The sequence below is a fragment of the Musca autumnalis genome, unplaced genomic scaffold (genome assembly GCF_047663935.1).
Source record: "Musca autumnalis isolate F117 unplaced genomic scaffold, ASM4766393v1 scaffold_3, whole genome shotgun sequence".
NCBI lineage: Eukaryota > Metazoa > Arthropoda > Insecta > Diptera > Muscidae > Musca > Musca autumnalis.
The window spans coordinates 114,645,733-114,663,231 of record NW_027411866.1 but is presented as its reverse complement, the minus strand read 5'-3'; the positions used below and the strand labels follow the sequence as shown (position 1 = coordinate 114,663,231).

At 35.9% G+C, this 17,499-nt stretch overlaps 1 protein-coding gene across 2 annotated transcripts; it reads left to right on the top strand.

Moving 5' to 3' along the window:
* The first annotated feature begins 3,861 nt into the window (after positions 1-3,861).
* Positions 3,862-16,603, top strand: Cbs (Cystathionine beta-synthase). 2 transcript variants are annotated; one of them, XM_073973984.1, is made up of 6 exons: positions 3,862-4,107; positions 11,783-11,928; positions 11,993-12,099; positions 15,041-16,079; positions 16,145-16,332; positions 16,399-16,603. In XM_073973984.1, exons 2-6 carry the CDS (start codon positions 11,813-11,815, stop codon positions 16,497-16,499), a joined length of 1,551 nt encoding a protein of 516 aa, XP_073830085.1. In that variant the 5' UTR covers positions 3,862-4,107; positions 11,783-11,812; the 3' UTR covers positions 16,500-16,603. The 2 variants fall into 2 exon arrangements, with proteins under 2 accessions (XP_073830085.1, XP_073830086.1); XM_073973985.1 differs by lacking the exon at positions 3,862-4,107 and adding an exon at positions 11,510-11,653.
* Positions 16,604-17,499: the final 896 nt, after the last annotated feature.

The following is a 17,499-nucleotide window of genomic DNA, read 5'->3' as shown; positions in this document are numbered from 1 at the left end:
TGAGATACGATCAAAAAACAAACAAGTAAAGAAGTATCAGTCGGCTTTGCCGACAGAGATATACTCTCAGCCTGTGTGGATTTGGCGGGTTTTCAAAATTTTGAGCGTATGCACCGACAAAAGTATGCATAGGATTAAACCTCAAAAATTTGAGGGGATATCGATAGATAGAGCTTTTTTAATCACACTAGCCTACGAAAAACATAATATCGCTTTAAAAATGTCCAAAGGATCCTCGAACCACACAAAAATGTTGAACATTTGTGTGGGTGGTACCACAAGGATTGGACAGATATGCCCACATTTGAACATAAACTAAGCTTCGACAATATTTAGAGATCCAATGTTTGGACCAAATCGTTTGCTACGTCTATGAGAAATCGCGCGTACCATTTTAGCGAATATTTTCGAACTTTTGTGGGGAGGTACCGGAAGGAGTGGACCTATAAGCACCACCTTCGAATTTCATCTAATATTCGAAGAACTATTGCAATATCCACAATGTGGACGAACGCAGTATTCGGTTCGAGCTTTCCAGCCACTACATATTGTGTCATAGGGGTTTTTTTACAACTTTCGCGCTTTTTTCTCAAGAAGTATGGACTTGCCCCTAAAAAAAAATTTTACTGCAGTAATTGAGGCAGCGAATGCAAATTGCTTCAACAAAAATCAAAGTGATTCGAGAGTAGGTCTTAAAGTGAATTTATCCAAAATTTTGTGTGGGAGGTACCCGAAGGAGTGGACAACTATAGTCCATATTTGAACCTGACCTCTATCTGATATATATTATAGGATGTGTAAAGTATGGACCAAATCGGTCACTTCCACCAAGAGTTATCGTGCGCACAATTTTCCGAACATTTTTAAGCTTTTGTGGGGGAGGTACCTGAAGGAGTGGACCGATATGGCTTACCTTCGAACTAAAAATAAGTTTGCAAAAAATATTACGAAGACCAAATTTTGGACCGAATCGGTAGATCCGTTCGAGAGTTATCTTGCGCTTGAACCACTACACACGGTGTCATAGGGCTTTTTGTACCTTTCAGGCTATTTTCTCAGGAACTATGGACTTACCCCTGATGAAACTTATGCCGTTGTATGGGGGACAGTGAATACAAGTTGGTACAACAAAAATCAAAGCGATTCGCGAACAGGTCCTAAACTGAACTTTTCCGAAATGTTGTATGGGAGGAACCCGAAGGAGTGGACCGATTTGATCCTCATCTAAGTCTGGTAAAAATATCATGATTACTTCCTTCAAGAGTTATCGTACGAACAAATGTTCCGAACTTTTGTGTGGGAGATACCGGAAGGAGTGGAACGATATAACCCATCTTCGAACTTTAACTAAGTTTGGACAAAATATTACGAAAGCCAAATTTTGGACCGAATCGGTTGATCCGTTCGAGAGTTATCGTGCGCACCAGCCAGACAGACGGACGGACGGACATGGCTAAATCAACTCCCAATTGTCTGAAACATATTTCGTCCAAACATACTTGGAGTCTAAAACCATTATTTCGATGAGGCACATTTTGCTCGTATGAAAGTGTATATCACCAATATTTTTGAAAATTTAACATAGCTGAAGCCAAGGTTTACCCTTTTAGAACACGCGACTCGTGATTGTATATTATGCAAATTAAATACTTTTGGATAAAATGAAATGTTTTTGGACGTGGCAAAAAATATTGGCCTTAAAAGATAATTTGCATGGAAGCTGTGGCTATATTTATGTGAAAAAATTGGTGAAAATGGGTTGAAGCCACCATGTCTTTTTTTGTTTTCTCTCGATTTGTGAGTAAACCACACTTCTCTCGAGTTTCCTGTCAAAGTAAAAGCAGAAGCAAACTAAATAAGGATCATCTCACTAATGTATTACTTTTCAAAATTTCGTCTGCTTCTACCATTAAATGATGCTGACATTTTGAAGCCAGATTTACAGTGTTTTTTGGAATTTTCTTCTAATTTCATTCCGCAAACAGGTTTATCAAAAAACCATATATAGGATTGTAGTACTTGCGATTCTGAGTTATTTGATATGAATATTGTGAATGTAGTCTGCACAGATTCATAGAAATCTGCATCCAAATTTTGTGCGAACATTTTTCTAAAAATCGTATTTTTCGGGTATATTTTTAACAATTGTCATTCGATTTCTTGATTGCACATTTTAGTTTTTTACGTTCCTGATCCAATAAATCTTTCCCCGTGAAAATCCATCTACTAAAACGCGAGTTACAAGAAATTCCAAAGTAGAAAAATCATCTAAAATTGTTTTTGGAAATATCGCGTAGTTTATCACGTTTTCTACGGTTCTTTTCCACTGCAATGAAAAAAACTAGTACAGCATCTTCGTTTTAGCGGAAACAGAGATATGAAAACTTCACTGATAAGGGAGCTACATTCATTTTATCCGAAAAAATAGTGTGTGATGCTACATCCACGGTTCTTGACTGATCGCCTCGAAATATATATATTTCGATATAGATTTTCATGGAGAACACTGAAATCGGATGCGGACAAAAATTGTATGCACTTTGCGCAAATTAGCGATATTTTATAGGTTTTTTAATGCTAGGATGCAGCCGATGCTACATCTTAGCCTCCAAATTAAATTTCAAAAAATATGAATAAATTAAAAGATATAGTCTCGCTGTACATAAAAATCACATGCGGACAAAATGATTTTGAAAATTTCGCCGTTTACACGTATTTTAAATGCATATATGTAAATTAAAATGGGTTATTTGACCTCTATTTCCATTTCAGAAGCTTCGAGATATATCCTCATCAACCCAATTACCTTCCATAATGGGAAAGCTTTAATATGAATGTCAATAAAGCAAAATCCGTCTATTTTATTGGGAGATTTAAGCAAACTGAAGGAAGCATTCCTATAGATTTTTCCAATATTTTCTACTACATAATGCATGTGAAAAAATATGTATTTTGTCAAATAAATTTTTTTTTTGACCAAAATATGTGTTTATTTTGGCTGTAACATCAAAACTATAACACCAATCTGTACGATTGTAGTCTCATTTGATTCGCCGTGAAGTTTAGATCCACAAAAAATTTTTATGTAATTTTATGACCACTAAATGGGCCTCAATTTTGAAAAAAGTCGACTTATATTCAATAATTTATCAATTTTTTGTACATTCCGCGAATTCTGTGTAATATTTTGCAGGTATTATGCAATCTACTCACTGAAGTCACTTCGAGAGAACTTTCTTGTAACAATGGTGCTCATTAAAACAATTAGCGTTTTTATAATATTTTTTTCTTAAAAAGCGAAATAAAAGCGCCATAACTTTTGTCCGCAATAACCAAAAATTCGCTCGCGACCAGATTCGTACTGGGAATTTTTTTCTTAACCTACATATCAAAAACAAAAATTATCCTTTTTTTCTGAAATGCAATATGAAATAATTGGCAATATTCGTGATATACCCTCGTTAGCATAAATGCTGAGGGTATAAAAAAGTCCCAAAATTTGACCTTTGACCCCGAATCGATGGGGACTTTTAGGATGTCGCTTCTAATGGCTAAACCTAGCTTTCCACCAAAATTCAGCTTTGTGGAAATTTTTGCTATTTCCCCCTTATACGCATATCTATTTTGACTGGGCTAATCAGTCCAATAATCCATGTGACAGCAACTATGGAAATGGTGTAGCTCCCGATGCCAACACGTTGTACACGTTGTGTTACTACAGCACAGAGCATATTCAAATGAGGGGCCAACTTGACATAAAAATAAAGCAAACAAAAAACCGGCATTGAGAGATGAACATGTCGGGAGAGTGCTACAAGACAACATACTCTGTGTTCGTTTCTTATGTGGATGAGAATATTTACTTAGACGCGCACATTGATGGTGGTGAGGTTATAAATTCTTGGATAGGTTCGGTAGCTGTCAGTAGTCATAAAAACTCTGATTGAACTGGGGGCGTGTGGTATCCTCTGTTGTCTCGTTTTTTCGTAAACGCGCGTCGTGTGTGTCTCTCAACCAAAAAAACTGTTCCCAAACAATTGGCAGTGATTTTAATTTACATTTACTTATTTGTGCTCTAAAAACACACAATTGTTGTTATTTTTTAAGGTAAAAAACCTCATCAACGACAACAATAATAATCGCAAAAAGTGTATAAATAATTACAGTGTCAGGTCGGCCATGTGGTATAAACAATCAGGAACTGAGTATAATTCCTTTCCAGTTGGTTACAACGACAAAGTCTGTACTTTGCTACCATAAAATGTGCCTACTCTAGAGACAGACGGAGGGAGTATGATGAAACAGGTTTTTTAATTGTTCTTTTTACTGGAGTAATGACTGTGATAGGATTTCGAGTTATTTTCCACATAACATTCTATGTAAACAATTTTGAAGTGTTGCTTTCACTTCTCACTTCTAATAAATTTTGAAATAACAATTGCAGCGAATTTTTAAAAATTCTTTCCGCCGAGTAGAAAATGAGCATTGCCCCAATATTTACTTATATTATTATTATTATTTTTTTACTCTTTTCCATGAGCAAACATCTGTACACATTTGTTCTATACATTTAAGGCAGCCGTGTTTGAAAACGTTTTTATCATTTAAAAAAAAAATATTTCCATTCTTTCCACGCTTTTTACTGAAAAAAATATTTGTACTAAACTATTTGTGTGCGCCTTGGTTAGTTTTTTTATACAATTTCCAATATGCCTAAATTATTATCTCCCATTGACGGCCTTAGACAACAACAGAGAAGAGAGATAGGAAAAAAGACATGACATTATTAAAAACAACGTGTTTCTTTGGTTTTTATCTATTTCGATGAAATGAATATTCGTTTAATTTTGAATAGATATGAGTTTCTCATATTGATATGGGTTCCCTGTGGACTAATAAACAGTGGATCATTAAAATAATCGACAGGATTTCAATCTACCAAAGACAATATCCAGGGAAGGCTTAACAAAGCTCGCAGATGTTGTTCACTGGCTATTCTGAAGCGTAATTAGTAATCCTAACGTACACAGTAATTTAATAAGTAAACAAGTAAGAAAGCATCAGTCAGCTGTACCGACAGATCTAAAAAAAGAAGCCAACACAATACTTCTGACGTCTATGGATTTGTCCCCGAGAAAATTGAAACGCCTTAACTAGGGCCGCATACCCAACATGTTAGCAAAAATTTTAAAATCATCCCAGACGAGTTCTTAAACTACATAATTCGAATTATTCAATTTGTAATTCGAATTACTCCATGTGTAATTCGAATTATTCCATTTGTAATTCGAATAATTGCATTTGTAATTCGAATTATTCTATTTGTAATTCGAATTATTTTATTTGTAATTCGAATTGTTTTATTTGTAATTCAAATTGTTTTATTTGTAATTCGAATTATTCCATTTGTAATTCGAATGTTTTCATTTGTAATTTCAAATAAAATAATTCGAATTACAAATAGAACAATTGGAATTACAAATGAAATAATTCGAATTACAAATGGAATAATTCGAATTTCAAATGGAATAATTACAAATGAAATAATTCGAATTATAAATGGAATAATTCGAATTTCAAATGGAATAATTCAAATTACAAATGGAATAAATCGAATTTCTAATAGAATAATTCGAATTACAAATAGAATAATTCGAATTTCAAATGGAATAATTTGAATTACAATTGGAATTCTCGAATTACAAATAAAATGTTACGAATTACAAATAGAATAATCGAAATACAGATGAAATGTTACGAATTACAACTGGAATGTTCTGTACACTATTTCCAAACTTTGTGTGGGAGGTACCCGTAAGAGTGGTCCGATGTAGTTAAATTATCCAAGGATGTAAGAAATAATACGATGTAAAACGTTTGAACCAAATCGGTTTCTCCCTTAGAGGGCTATTATCTTACGTACTACCCATTATTTCAGGTAGTATGGACTTTCCCCCGAAAAAATGCGCCGTCGTATGAACTTTTCGAAAAAAAAAATCATAACGATCCGAAAATTTTGTGTTGGAGGCACCCGAAGGAGGGACCGATATACAGTAGAATCGCGATAATTCGTACCTCGATAAATCGAAATTCCTCAATAATTCGTGTAAGCTGTCGGTCCCTTGGATTACGAATTATTGAGATTCTACTGTTGTCCATAATCCAACCTGATACATGACTAGATGGAATAATACGATGTGCAAAGTTTGGACCAATCAGAGACTCCCTGCGAGAGTTATCTTGCGGATTTGCCATTTTCGTTGGTACCGTCGGGGTTTCTGGGAATTTTTAAGCCATTATCTCAGGAAGTATGGACTTGCCCCCGAAAAAAATGTACCGTCGAAGAGGGGACCGCAAGGACAACCTGCTGGAGAAAAATTCACAACGACCCGAGAGGTTCTCTTAAACTTCACATTTTCTGAATTTTGTGTGGGAGATACCTGAAGGAGTGGACCGATATAGCCGAGATTCGAAGCCGATCTATGTCTTGAAGTAATATTGTTATATGCCATTGATGTCAACGCCTGCACGTTGTCGTAACAACAGAGAATGACGAATTCAAATGAGAGGTATGTCAGCCGTTGTTTAACAAAGGGACATTATCCTCCCATCAATTCTCTCTCATTTATTTTGGACACCAATGCTATATGCAAATTCATGACCAATTCGGTTACTTTCTTCGAGAGTTATCGTGCGAAGAATTTTAACGAAAAATTTTGAACTTTTGTGGGGGAGGTACCCAAGGGAGTGGACCCATATGGCCCATCTTCAAAATTAAACTAAGATTGGACAAAATATCACGAATGCAAAATTTTGAACCCGACCGTTGCTTCGTTCGAGAGTTTTAGTGCGCACCAGCCAGACAGACGGACGGACAGACTAGACTAAATCGACTCCAAACTGTGTGAAACACATTTCGTCCAAATATACTTGGGGTCTAAAACCGTTATTTCGATGAATCACATTTTTTTTAGCCTAAAGGTTGAGGATATAAAAAGTATCAGTCGGCTATGTTGACAGAGATGTAACCTTCAAAATACTCAATTCCAAATTTCAGCAATTTCGATTGGATATTGGGGCGACAACCGTTACAATACCGAAATTCGGGACGTACACCAGTGCTCACTTACTCTCAGTAAGCGTTCACTGGGTATCTCAAACATATACACACATTTTTAAATGGTGGTGGTTTACTGAAAGCAACAACACACACACTTTTAAAATGAAAAACATGTATTTGTTTGCAAGCAGTCGCAAACATAACATAAGTTTGGGTCATGCAAACAAATTATATGTTTGGGTGCAAACAAATTCAAACCCAAAAGTCACAAAAAAACAAACACAAGGGAGCGTAAATTTCAATGTAAAACACATTAAAATGTATGCTCAATTGCTCTCAGTAAGCGCTCACTTACTATTTCCATTATTTACACACATTTATAAATTGTGGTTGTTTATTGAAAGGCAAATCAACAACAGACACATAGGTACATACAAAATTCCAAAGAAATACATAACACGCTTTAATAAAAGAACAATTAAAAAAGCGGTAAGTTCGGCCGGGCCGAACTTTTCATACCCTCCACCATAAAATATTCTGAACCAAAATGGAATAATTAGTTTTCATTCCTGTCCCCAACTTTACCAACTCTACCTATGTATGTTGACAATTTTTGGTGGGCTAGAAATTGGGAGGTACCGTTATATAGGGGTTATAATAAAACATGGACCTATGTTGACAGTTTTTCATGGGAGCTTTTAATGTCAAATAACTCCTAATTCGGTTAAAAATTTTAGCTAAAATCTTCAAAATAGAGAAAATCGGTACATAACGATATATGAAGGCTATACCAAAACTTAGACCAGTAGGCCTATTCTGTAACTTTTATCGATTGAAAAGTTGTTAAAATTCTTTTGTTTTTGTAACAACTACAAAACAAACAAATGAAATTGTTGTAAAATAAACAATGAGTAAAGTTGTTAAAAAGTTCCTGAATAGGCCCCCAGCCACCCTTTTAACAACTTTACTCATTGTTTATTTTACAACAATTTCATTTGTTTGTTTTGTAGTTGTTACAAAAACAAAAGAATTTTAACAACTTTTCAATCGATAAAAGTTACAGAATAGGCCTACTGGTCTAAGTTTTGGTATAGCCTTCATATATCGTTATGTACCGATTTTCTCTATTTTGAAGATTTTAGCTTAAATTTTTAACTGAATTAGGAGTTATTTGACATTAAAAGCTCCCATGAAAAACTGTCAACATAGGTCCATGTTTTATTATAACCCCTATATAACGGTACCTCCCAATTTCTAGCCCACCAAAAATTGTCAACATACATAGGTAGAGTTGGTAAAGTTGGGGACAGGAATGAAAACTAATTATTCCATTTTGGTTCAGAATATTTTATGGTGGAGGGTATGAAAAGTTCGGCCCGGCCGAACTTACCGCTTTTTTAATTGTTCTTTTATTAAAGTGTGTTATGTATTTCTTTGGAATTTTGTATGTACCTATGTGTCTGTTGTTGATTTGCCTTTCAATAAACAACCACAATTTATAAATGTGTGTAAATAATGGAAATAGTAAGTGAGCGCTTACTGAGAGCAATTGAGCATACATTTTAATGTGTTTTACATTGAAATTTACGCTCCCTTGTGTTTGTTTTTTTGTGACTTTTGGGTTTGAATTTGTTTGCACCCAAACATATAATTTGTTTGCATGACCCAAACTTATGTTATGTTTGCGACTGCTTGCAAACAAATACATGTTTTTCATTTTAAAAGTGTGTGTGTTGTTGCTTTCAGTAAACCACCACCATTTAAAAATGTGTGTATATGTTTGAGATACCCAGTGAACGCTTACTGAGAGTAAGTGAGCACTGGTGTACGTCCCGAATTTCGGTATTGTAACGGTTGTCGCCCCAATATCCAATCGAAATTGCTGAAATTTGGAATTGAGTATTTTGAAGGTTACATCTCTGTCAACATAGCCGACTGATACTTTTTATATCCTCAACCTTTAGGCTAAAAAAAATGTGATTCATCGAAATAACGGTTTTAGACCCCAAGTATATTTGGACGAAATGTGTTTCAGACAGTTTGGAGTCGATTTAGTCTAGTCTGTCCGTCCGTCTGTCTGGCTGGTGCGCACTAAAACTCTCGAACGAAGCAACGGTCGGGTTCAAAATTTTGCATTCGTGATATTTTGTCCAATCTTAGTTTAATTTTGAAGATGGGCCATATGGGTCCACTCCCTTGGGTACCTCCCCCACAAAAGTTCAAAATTTTTCGTTAAAATTCTTCGCACGATAACTCTCGAAGAAAGTAACCGAATTGGTCATGAATTTGCATATAGCATTGGTGTCCAAAATAAATGAGAGAGAATTGATGGGAGGATAATGTCCCTTTGTTAAACAACGGCTGACATACCTCTCATTTGAATTCGTCATTCTCTGTTGTTACGACAACGTGCAGGCGTTGACATCAATGGCATATAACAATATTACTTAACAACTTTTCAATCGATAAAAGTTACAGAATATCCCTACTGTGTTGAATATTTCTTGGATTGTGATCAATGGTAACTTCAAATGAAATTAACAGCTAGTTCGGCGGTACCGCTATATGTGGGCTATACGAAAATAGAACTTAAATGAACAATTTTTGCTGCAGAATTTTTGTTGGCTCTGAAATTTAAAATTACAGAAAGTTCGGCCAAAAAAAAAGCTAATGTACGGAAAATCGGTAGGTTTGTTTTGGGGCTATACCAAAACATGGACCCACGTTCGGTTAAACATTTGAAGTAAAATCCTCAAAGTACCGAAAATCGGGAGTACCGTTATATTGGGGCTATATCCAAACATGGACCAATGTTGAAAATTGTTGATGCAGATGTGTGGTGACCACTACAACCTTCAAATGTTAAATTACAGCTAGCAAAAATTGTAGCAAAAATTGCCAAATTACTGAAAATCGGGAGGTACCGTTATATGGGGGCTATATCCAAATATGGACCTATGTTGACAATTTATGATGGAGAGGTGTTGTTACCGCTAAGAACTTCATATAACGGTACCTCTCGATTTTCGGGCAGCGGGTTCTTACGTACCGGATTGACCCGAAACCAAAAGTGTTTCGGCCAGCGGCTGCCAACCCAGCATTATATGCTGCTACAACAACAACAACAAAGAAGATTCACTGGGGATCAAGTTGGCGCAACACGAAGCAACATGATACATACTGTTATACTCATTCAGGAAGGTCAGGCCTGAACAATTTCTGAAATGTACCCATTCACTACATCCGCTGTATCTCACCGATACCGTCCTATGGTGGATGAAACGGTGACAAACGAAGCAAAACCATCTATCCCCGACCAGCGGAATACGGGACGTACCGGGTAATAAACATGGATTTTTAAAAGATTTCTAAGGTTACCCAATCAGGGCAATAAACGTGGATTTTAAAAGATTACCAAGTTTACCCAACCAGGACAACAAACGTGGATTTTTAAAAGATTTTTAAAGTGGCCCAATTTGGACAATAAACGTGGATTTTTTAAAGATTTCTAAGTTTACACAATCAGGGCAATAAACGCGGATTTTTAAAAGATTTCTAAGGTTACCGAAACAGGACAATAAATACTCTCTGGGGATCAAGTTGGCGCAGAACGAAGCAATATAATACCTATCGCTATACTCACTCAGGAAGGTCAGGACTGAACAATTTTTAAAATGTTGCCATTCACGGCATCCGCTGCATCTCACCGGATGAAACGTTGACAAACGAAGCTAAATCATCTATCCCGGCACAGACCAGAGGAATCCGGGACGTGTCGATCACAAAATATCAGAGCTGCGATTCACTCGCGAGTGAAAAATTGGGGGGAGCTGGTAAGTTTTTTTGGGTGCAATTTTTTTGGTATGGATGGGGCAAGTTTGTTTGTGGGTGGGGTGGGTAGGAAAATGTAAAGGCTATTCAGAAACATAACTTTACAACTGTCATATTCAAAAATCTTTTTTTAGATAAATAAACTATTTCTACACTGGCACCTTATTGATAACCGAACTACTACGCAACTATTTTCACATTAACCCCCTTTATTATAAGTCTTCTTTTGTTATAGTTTGGATTTACCGAACAGATTTAAAGCGTTCCGGTTAACTTAAAGTTAAAAGTGATGATTGAATTTCAAGGAGGAGCTTCTCAAAATTAACTTTCAATGTAAATATATATTTTCAATGCCTCCAAATTGGTTTATTTTGCGTTTTGAAATCCATCAGATAGTAAAAGAACACATATAATAATAGCCCTAAGTCTTTCTTTATCTCCTAAGCCCCAGTGCGTTGAACGTGATTGTTTTGTTGTTGCTCAATGAGGCGTTGTCCCATCCTTTCGAACCAATACATTTGCAAGTTCCCCAAACCCCCCTAGCACATGGTGGCAATATACGCAAATCCCCACGTTTCATTATCAGTTTGCGATTAATTGTTTTTAAGTTAAGCTGTCACTGTTGTTATTTGTTCCATTCAATGGCTTACGAACTTAAGCTATCGCAGAAATTTCTATTTAACGGACAAAAAAGCTACTCACAGAAAAAAAAACAATTAACCAAAACCACAATTTATTAGATTAAAAGGTTCACCAACAAATGTGATTATGAGCGATAGGGAAAAGGGGGACTCAACATAAAAAAAAATAATCATATTCTGACAATCATCGCGGAAGTGTGTTTGGAAGAACACAATAAAACTAAATTTAGTTTCATTTCTTCCTTTATAGCCTACATACGAATTCTAAAGAGAAAAAAACATGCCTGCCCAAAAGCCCTACGAAAGACCAAAGGATTTTATTGATCCTGGAAAACCCTCAAAATGTCCCTGGAAATTGGGCACAACAGAGAAGACACCACACACTCAACGAGGAATGTAAGTTTGGGAGGCTTTGTTATTCAATTTGAAAAGTTACTTAATGACTTTCCTTTCGTTTCAGTGCCCATCGCCAGAAAATTACCCCCAATATTTTAGAGGCCATTGGCTGCACTCCTTTGGTGAGATTGCACAATATTCCCAAGTCGGAGGGTATTAAATGTGAAATGTGTAAGTATGAGTGCAAAAATAAATTGGCATGAAAGTGGATTTTGAGAATTTTGATGAGGACCCAATGAGGACAATTAACTTGGAAATTTTAAAGATTTTTTGAGGATCAAAAAGATTTTAAGGCGGCAATAAACGTGGATTTTTGAAAGATTTTTTAAGTGCCACCCAATAAAAGTTTTTTAAGGTCACCCTAACAAGACAATAAACGAGGATTTTTAAATAATTTTTAAGGTGACCCTTACAGGATAATAGACGTGGATTTTTAATAGATTTTTAAATTGACCCTAACAGGACAATCAACGTGGACTTTTAAATGATTTTTAAGGTGACCCTAACAGGACAATAAACGTGGTTTTTTAATATGTTTGTAAGGTGACCCTAACAGGACAATAAACGTGGATTTTAAATAGATTTTTAAGAAGACCCAAGCAGGACAAAAATTTTTGAATATGGACAACAAACTTGGATTTTAAAAGATTTTTAAGGTGACCCAATCATGACAATAAACGTGGAATGTGGACAATAAACGTGGATTTTAAAAGATTTTTAAGGTGGTCCAATCAGGACAATAAACATGGAATGTGAACAATAATCGTGGATTTTAAAAGATTTGTAAGGTGACCCTAACAGGACAATAAACGTGGATTTTTAAGGTGACCCTAACAGGACAATAAGCGTGGATTTTTAAAAGATTTTTTAGGTGACCCTAACAGGACAATAAACGTGGACTTTTAAACGATTTTTAAGGTGACCCTAACAGGACAGTAAACGTGGACTTTTAAACGATTTTTAAGGTGACCCAGACAGAACAATATACGTGGATTTTTAATACATTTTTAATGTGACCCTAACAGGACAATAAACATGGATTTTTAAGGTGACCCTAACAGGACAATAAACTTTGATTTTTAAGGTGACCATAACAGGACAATAAACGTGGATTTTTAATAGATTTTTAATGTGACCCTAACAGGACAATAAACGTGGATTTTTAAAAGTTTTTTTAAGGTGACCCAAACAGGACAATATACGTAGATTTTTAAAAGATTTTTAAGTATATCCAGTCAGGACAAATGTGGAATGTGTACAATAAATGGGGATTTTAAAAGATTTTTAAGGTGACCCAATTAGGATAATAAACGTGAATTTTTAAAAGATTTTTAAGGTGACCCTAACAGGACAATAAACGTAGATTTTTAAATGATTTGTAAGGTGACCCTAACAAGAATATAAACGTGGATTTTTAAAAGATTTGTAAGGTGACCCTAACACGACAATAAACGTGGACTTTTAAAAGATTTTCAAGATGACCCTAACAGGACAATAAACGTGGATTTTTAAAAGATTTTCAAGATGACCCTAACAGGACAATAAACGTGGATTTTTAAAAGATTTTTAAGAAGACCCAATCAGGACAAAAAATGTGGAATGTGGACAATAAACGTGGAATTTAATAGATTCTTAAGGTGACCCAATCAGGACAATAAACGTGAATTTTTGAAAGAATTTTAAGGTGACCCTAAAAGGACAATAAACGTGGATTTAAAAAAAAATAAAGTGAACCTAATAGGACAATAAACGTGGATTTTTAAGGTGATCCTAACGGGACAATAAAAATGGATTTTTAAGGTGACCCTAACAGGACAATAAACAAAAATGTGGAATTTGGACAATAATCGCGGATTTTAAAAGATTTTTTAGGAGACCCAATCAGGACAAAAATGTGGAATGTGGACAATAATCGCGGATTTTAAAAGATTTTCAAGATGAGCCTAACAGGGCAATAAACGTGTTTTTTTAATAGATTTTTAAAGTGACCCTAACAGGACAATGAACTTGGAGTTTTAAACGATTTTTTAAGTGACCGCCAATTAGGAAAATAAACGTGGATTTTTAAAAGTTTTTAAGGTGATCCAATCACGACAATAAAGGTGAATTTTTAAAAGATTTTTAAGGTGACCCAATTTGGAAAATTAACGTGGATTTGCAAAAGATTTTTAAGGTGACCCAATTAGGAAAATTAACGTGGATTTTTAAAAGATGTCTAAGGAGACCCAATTAGGCATATAAACGTGGATTTTTAAAAGATTTTTATGGCGACCCAATTAGGAAAATAAACGTGGATTTTTAAAAGGTTTTTAAGGTGATCCAACCACGACAATAAACGTGGGTTTTAAAAGATTTGTAAGGTGACCCAACCAGGACAATGAACGTAAATTTTATCAGATTTTTAAGGTGGCCCACGCACGACAATAAACGTAGATATTTAAAAGATTTTTAAGGTGACACAATTAGGAAAATAAACGTGGATTTTTAAAATATTTTTAAGGTGACCCAATTAGGGAAATAAACGTGGATTTTTAAAAGATTTTTAATGTGGCACAATTAGGAAAATAAACATGGATTTTTAAAAGATTTTTAATGTGGCCCCAATTAGGAAAATAAACATGGATTTTTAAAATATTTTCAAGGTGACTCATTTTTGAAAATAAACTTGTATTTTTAAAAAAAAGGTTAAGGTGATTCATTTTGGAAAATCAACGTGGATTTTTAAAAGATTTTTAAAGTAACTCATTTTGGAAAATAAATGTGGATTTTTTAAAGATTTGTAAGGTGACTAGTTTTAGATAAAAAACTTTTTAAAAGATTTTTAAGGTGAATAATTTTGGAAAATAAACCTGGATTTTTAAAAGATTTTTAAGGTGAATCGTTTGGAATATAAAGGTGGATTTTAAAAAGATTTTTAAGGTGATTCATTTAGGAAAATAAACGTGGTTTTTTATAAAGATTTTTCAGGTGACTCATTTTGAAAAATAAACGTAAATCTTTAAAAGATTTTTAAGGTGAATCATTTTGGAAAATAAACGAAGTTGGATTTTTAAAGGATTTTTAAGGTGAAAGATTTTTAAGTTGACCTTTCTCTTCTTCAATCTCATTTTAGATGCCAAATGTGAATTCCTTAATCCCGGTGGTTCGGTCAAGGATCGTATTGGCTACCGCATGGTACAAGATGCCGAAGATAAGGGTCTGTTGAAACCGGGCTGTACGATTATTGAACCCACATCTGGTAACACTGGTATTGGTTTGGCCATGGCCTGCGCTGTTAAGGGTTACAAATGTCTGATTGTTATGCCTGAAAAGATGTCCAACGAAAAGGTTTACGCTTTACGTGCCTTGGGTGCCAAAATTATTCGCACCCCCACCGAGGCTGCTTACGATTCTCCCGAAGGTTTAATTTGTGTTGCGCAACGTTTGCAAAAGGAAATACCCAATTCAATTGTTTTGGATCAATATCGCAATCCTGGCAATCCCTTGGCGCATTACGATGGTACTGGTGCTGAAATTCTCTGGCAGCTGGATAACAAGGTGGATATGATTGTCTGCAGTGCCGGTACGGCTGGTACCATTACTGGTATTGCCCGAAAAGTTAAGGAGGAGTTGCCTTCCTGCCAAATTGTTGGTGTTGATCCTTTCGGTTCAATTTTGGCCCGTCCTGAGGAATTGAACAAGTCCGATGTTCAATTCTATGAAGTTGAAGGTATCGGCTATGATTTCATACCCACCGTTATGGATCACTCCGTTATTGATGTTTGGACTAAGATCTGCGATAAGGACTGTTTCCCCATGAGCCGTCGTCTAAATGCCGAGGAAGGTCTCTTGTGTGGTGGTTCTTCAGGTGGTGCCATGGCTGCCGCCTTGAAGTTTGCCAAAAACCTCAAAGAAGGCCAACGTTGTGTCGTCGTATTACCCGATGGCATTCGTAACTATATGACCAAATTTGTATCGGATAACTGGATGGAGGCCCGAGATTTCAAAGAAGTTGTCAATGAACACCAACACTGGTGGTGGAATGTACCCGTGAGCGAATTGAAGCTAAACACTCCAGTGACAATTAAATCAGATGTAAAGTTCGCTGATGCCATTGAGGTTATGAAGAAGCTCAATTTAAATCAAGTTACCATGTTGGATGAAGATGATGGGTAAGTGTGGTCCACCCACAATCAATGTATTTCTCAAATAATGTTACTAACTTCTTCCTTTGCAGCTCAATATTGGGTACGGTAGGCCAGGAAACTCTCATCAATCAAATTGTCAGCATGAATCGTAAAACAGACGAATTGGCTTTGAAGGCCATTAACAAACGTGCCATTCGCATACCTTCGTCGGCAATTTTGGGTAAATTGGCCCGTGTATTGGAAGTCGATCCATGTGTTCTGATTGTTGACAAGGAGGGTAAGCAAAAATTATAACGGGATTTCTTAATTGGGGTATATGAAATGAATTTCATTTCTTTTTTAGATGGAAAAGATGTCCTCAAGGGTCTGGCCACTAAAATGGACGTGATGAGTTATATTGCTACTGGTAAACCAGCTCAAAATGGTGTCAACGGAACTCACTAAACAACCGTTTTTTAATATATACACTTATTTATACATTATATGTATGTAGTTTATATCGATGATGACAAAATTTGATTATGCTAAATAGAACATTTAACCCAAAACCTGTTTTTACCTGATTCACGGGATAATAAAAGGGTCAGAGCCACAGAAATGTATTCGCCTTAAGAATGTCCTTTAATAAATATATCATAACAGTCAACACACAGTTCAGATTAGGTTGAAAAATGGTGTTTCTATAGGCCCTTTCTGAGTGCTTCTTTAGAACCCTTCTGAAAGAAAGAGTTAGACTCCTAAAAGAAAGGGTGCTGCTTTAGACCCCTTCTGAAATAAGGGGTACTTCTTTAGGCCCCTTCTAAATGAATGGGTACTTCTTTAGACTCCATCTGAAAGAAAGGGTTGAACATTGTCATCAATACTTAAGCTATAGAAATTTAGCCGGCTGCACCATCTCGAGCGAAGTTGAGCCAAAACCATCCTGGTTTGTCGTGGCAGCTAAAGCCGCTCAGCTGTGAAAAATGGGGGATGTTCTCCGAGGACCGCATTCACACGGTAGTTGTTTATGGCATATGCGACGGCATCTTTGTGAATGCTATTCAAACCTGCTTGATAGACTTGTTGATCTAGTGGTTCTCTCTTGTAACGTTGGATCTCTCTTTCTAGATCATGAATATCCCTTCATACATGACTGGGTGGGGGTCCTGTCTATGATGATTAGGATGGCTCTCGTAACCACCAAGTAAGTGCGAGAGCATGCCATTGTGTTGCTGTACTGGAAGAATCCACTTCCTCTCTGTGTTCTCCTACCAACCTGCCGCCGACTTACTTCGGTATTCGAACAGCAGGTACATATCGAGCGCTTCCACATGTGACGATGTCCCGGAAAAATAGAAGGCTAGCGTAATTCTCTGAAGCGGTGATTGGTAAATTCGCTGATATTAGGCCAATAAGCTTTGTCGTAAAATCGGATGATCTACTGATGGAAACCCAGGTGACACGA

Coding starts and splice junctions, on each gene's coding strand:
- Cbs (XM_073973984.1), top strand. CDS start 11,813: ATGCCTGCCCAAAAGCCCTACGAAAGACCAAAGGATTTTATTGATCCT. Junction 11,929..11,992: donor CCACACACTCAACGAGGAAT/GTAAGTTTGGGA, acceptor CTTTCGTTTCAG/TGCCCATCGCCAGAAAATTA. Junction 16,080..16,144: donor ATGTTGGATGAAGATGATGG/GTAAGTGTGGTC, acceptor CTTCCTTTGCAG/CTCAATATTGGGTACGGTAG.